Source organism: Phaseolus vulgaris, chromosome 3, assembly GCF_000499845.2.
Source record: "Phaseolus vulgaris cultivar G19833 chromosome 3, P. vulgaris v2.0, whole genome shotgun sequence".
NCBI lineage: Eukaryota > Viridiplantae > Streptophyta > Magnoliopsida > Fabales > Fabaceae > Phaseolus > Phaseolus vulgaris.
The window spans coordinates 31,522,565-31,527,230 of record NC_023757.2 but is presented as its reverse complement, the minus strand read 5'-3'; the positions used below and the strand labels follow the sequence as shown (position 1 = coordinate 31,527,230).

General features: G+C 34.1%; 1 protein-coding gene across 1 annotated transcript; it reads left to right on the top strand.

The window, feature by feature from the left end:
• Positions 1 to 827: 827 nt before the first annotated feature.
• Positions 828 to 4,666, top strand: LOC137807132 (uncharacterized). The gene is made up of 5 exons (XM_068607603.1): positions 828 to 1,057; positions 1,330 to 2,251; positions 2,334 to 2,534; positions 2,952 to 3,147; positions 4,260 to 4,666. The coding sequence occupies exons 2-5, from the start codon at positions 1,379 to 1,381 to the stop codon at positions 4,442 to 4,444; spliced, it is 1,455 nt and encodes a 484-aa protein (XP_068463704.1). The 5' UTR covers positions 828 to 1,057; positions 1,330 to 1,378; the 3' UTR covers positions 4,445 to 4,666.

The window sequence follows — 4,666 nt, the reverse complement described above, 5'->3', positions numbered from 1 at the left end:
ATTTATAAATTTATCATATTTCATGATATTTGTAAATTTAACTATTATGTTGATAATTTATATACCTTCTTATTTGTATTCATATTTATTTAATTAAACTTTAACATTAAATATAAATGATAAAAATAAAAAATACTTTAGGATGTGGAGAAATCATAGCAAAGATTTTATATATATATATCAAAATTATATATTCTCACTAGTATTAATAAAATAAGTAAAATCAGTAAAAACATTAATTGATTGTATCCACTAAAATAGCCCTTACAAACGCTAAATAATTTTTTCAAAATTAATATTAACTTTTTTTAGTTTTAAATTTAAGTAATCATAATGATAAAATAATAAAAATAAAATAATATAATAAAATATTGATACACAGATAAAATAAAAAAATTGTGTAAAAAAAATTATAATACAATTATAATGAAAAATCTTCTTCTCCTTTATATATAAAGGTGGAGATTAAATATTTTTATTTATAAGATTTAAATTATATATATATATATAATGATTAAGTTCAATGTGATTTTTTTATTAACAAAATTTTATTAATATTATAATTTTATATATTGATTTAATTATAAATGAATATATAAATAATACTATTAAGTTTCATAATAATCATTTTGTTGTAGCAACCAGCAATCATACTAGTTATTCGATAAATTATAATATATAAGTAAATATATTTTTTTTTAAAATTAACTTAAATTTAAAGTTTATTTTCTAAAAGTGCTATTAAATATCAACTAAATATTTTAATATTTATAAATGAAAAAATATTACTAATCTCAATATTTAATCGAAGTGGATAAACCGAATCTAAACCATATTTCAATTTACACCTTTCTTTCCGTCTCAACAACGTCTTCCAAATTACAACAATAAAATAATGCGTAGCTTCCTTCCCAACTGAAACTCTGTTGTTATCCTCTGTCCCTTTTTCCTCTTCAATTAGGTTTATCAGCAATTCGATTCTCAATTATCTTCAAGTCAGTTACACTTCCAGCGCGCAAACGTTGATTACTATTACTACTATTATCTTATTATCCATGTAATTCTCCTACTTCATTCTTCATCCTTTTGGTTTGCTATCTTATACATCAAAACCCTAATTTCGCATTAGTTTTTTGACGAACTCTGGAATATTCGTTGATATATTGGTTTTTTATATGCAATACGATGCTTAATTGAAGCTTATCTTAAACCCTTGTTGTCCCTGTCCAATTTTATTTTTGCCCTTGAAATTGTTTGGCTTTACTGATTCGCTATCATTTTCGTGTTCCTCTTCAATAAAGTTTGTTACTTTGGGACTTTTTATTGCAGTTTTGGATTGCTATATTTAAGTAGACGCAGTGTTAGTTTGGTTGGGTGAATGGCAGCCTCTGATGCTAGAGTTACCTATTCTTCACTTTCTAAGCTAGATAAGGAAAACACTACCAATTTTGGCTACGATGCGATAAATCATCAAGGTCAATCCGTGTGGATTGAGCCTAAGCCTGGCACCACGTGTGGTGAATTAGGCTCAACATTCTCTGATAAAGAGATGTTGTATCAGTTCCCCTCTGAGGATGATGACCTGTTTGATGGAGGTTATGAATCAGGTGATGATGCTCGTGGGTTTGTACCCTCTAAAACTCCTCCGGAGGTTAACTTAAAGAATGTGCTTTCCGGGATGTTTGCTATTTTGACTGGACGGAACAAGGGTCCAAGTCCGAGGGTTACTGCAAACCAGGATTCAAATGTGTCATTTTTCGACTCTGGAAAGAATGGGGATGTTTTCCTTGACTCTTCGGTTTACACGCCAAGTGCACCACCGCTCTGTCTGCCCAATGGAAGTGATTATAGTTCATACAAAGAGGTCTTGGAAGCTGACCCCCCCGACTGGCTCCCTGATAGTTCTACTAATGTTTGTATGCAGTGTGATGCTCCATTTACTGTGCTTACTCGTGGTAGACATCATTGCCGGTTTTGTGGAGGGATTTTCTGTCGAATATGTACCAAGGGGCGGTGTTTATTGCCTGTTGGGTTCAGGGAAAGGAATCCTCAAAGGGTTTGTGATGCCTGCTATGATCGGCTTGATCCTTTGCAGGGTGTTCTTATCAACACCATAAGCAATGCTGCGCAGGTGGCCAAGCATGATGTCATGGACTGGACTTGTGCCAGAGGATGGATTAATCTTCCTATTGGTTTATCAATGGAGCATGAGATATATAAAGCATCTAATACATTAAGAAACTACTGTCAGGTTAGTTTCATTTGTTGTAATTTCACCGAAGAAGCTTTCATTGCATAAGTGTCTGATTATGTGAAGTACTTTTTGTTGGCAGGTGGCCAAATCCAATCCCGAAAAGTCCATCCCTTTAACGGTTCTTAAAAGTGCCAAGGGCTTAGCTGTTTTAACAGTCGCCAAAGCTGGTGCACTTGTCTCTTACAAACTGGGTACTGGCTTGGTTGTCTCTCGAAGATCAGATGGATCTTGGTCTGCGCCATCAGCTATATTCTCCCTTGGTTTAGGATGGGGTGCTCAGGTAAGGAGATTATATATGAGTTTGGTTTATTTTTAGAGGTTTGCCAGTATGGTTATGATCCCTGATATGATTTGACAGAAAAAAATATAACAAATAGAGGGGGAGCCGTTTTGAAATTTGTCCTTGCTTAGAATTTCCTTCCTTCAAATATTGATTGACATGAATATTCTGTGACTTATTTATATGAAACATTGATAGTATAGCCAACTTCACTTACCGAGATAAGGCTTTGTTGTAGTTGTTGTACTTTTGGATTGGTAGGGACCATTTATGAGCTATCAATTCATTAAATACTATCCTTATAATAGGTATGTAATCAATAGAGAATATAAAAAACCTATCATACAAGACTAAGTTGACTTACTCGGAAATTCATTTCTGACTGATGGATTACATCTTCTCATCCTATATTCTCAGATTGGTGGTGAACTTATGGATTTTATAGTTGTTCTTCGTGACATGAAAGCTGTGAAGACATTCTGCAGTCGCATGCATCTTTCTCTTGGTGCTGGTTGTAGTGCCGCAGCAGGGCCTGTTGGTAGAGTGCTTGAGGCAGATATTCGTGCTGGGGACAGAGGCACTGGCATGTGTTACACTTACAGCTGCAGTAAAGGTAATTTTTGTGTTTTTTGTGCATATAACTGGATCGTTGTATATGTAATGCCAAGGACTTCTTTTAATTTCATTTATATGCATGAGCATATATATGTGTGTCATTACTTATCATGTTAGTATCCAAACTATTGCTTTCTAATTGAATAGTTTCGACATCTGATTCTAATATTTTATCAAGGTTATGTAATGAGCAATAACCTTCATAATGTTTTTAATGCACAAACCTAGGTATCAATTTTTAAAAAAACTAGAATAATGTGTGGCAGATAACTCCATGCAAGTCCCATTCTTTGTTCAGTGGATCCTACACGTATTTTTGCCAATAATATAGAATACAGTGTTTCTAAAGGCAAGGCTTGTCACAGGTTGTTGCTACCTTGTGTTTTGATCTAGACTTCACGGGTTCAAATTTTGAAAATAGTTTCTCCACTTTGAGGGTAAGGCTGCATAAACATACCTTCCCTAGACCTACTTAGTTGCAGCCTCATGCGTTTAGTTGCCCTAAAGAATATTCCAGAGTCATCAGTTTCAACTTTAGACACCAGTTCCCGTCTCTTTCCAGAAATATTTGATACTTTAAAAATTCCAATAGAATTCCAAGAAGGTTTCTCTGCCTGTGGCTCGTGCATTGCCATAACATGAGTTTCTTAATCAAAAGACAAAGGAAGCAAAGCAAGTGGACCACATAACAACTAGCTGCTACGTGTAACTCTTCTTGAAATAATTACCAGTTATAATAAAGAAGCAAAAAAATTGTTTTCAAAACTCAGAAGTCCTTTAAAGGGAAATTCTCTCATATCATTAGCATTCGTCACACGGTGAAGACATTTAAGTGGACTGAAGGCACTTGTTCGGGTATTTGTCGTCTAGGTTGTACATCAAGTGATATAAGATCATGTTCAGTGGAGTATTAAGTAGCTTGGTTTCTCCCTTGGATTACTTAAATTCTGTGTAACGACTGATTTGTTTGGCACATAATTTATTATTATTTTCTTGTGCCTACTACATTGTTTTATCATTGTTCTTACGTTGTTTTCCATTATTAATGTCCGTTTTAGATAACGTTCGAGTGTAATATAGCTAACCAAATAGAATGTTTCCAAACCGTAGGTGCATTTGTGGGAGTGTCTCTGGAAGGAAATATAGTAGCAACAAGGATGGATGCCAATTTGCGGTTTTATGGTGATCCTTACCTCACCACATCTGACATTCTACTGGGGATGGTGGACAGACCTAAGGCTGCTCAACCCCTGTATGCCAGTCTTCAAGAACTGTATTCCTGTTTACGTTTCTAAGCAGGTTCACAGTTACACCTCTCTGTCGGCTGCAGCTGGTGTCTTAAATACACTTCTAGTTCTTGCATGGATTTCTCAAATATGATTCCCATTGTTAATTCCAACTCCTCGTTCATATATATTTATTACGATTGATATTGATACACGGATTTAAAATGTGAATATTATACTAATTGTACATACACAATCCATGAAACCAGTTATTCGTTTGCTTTTCTTTAA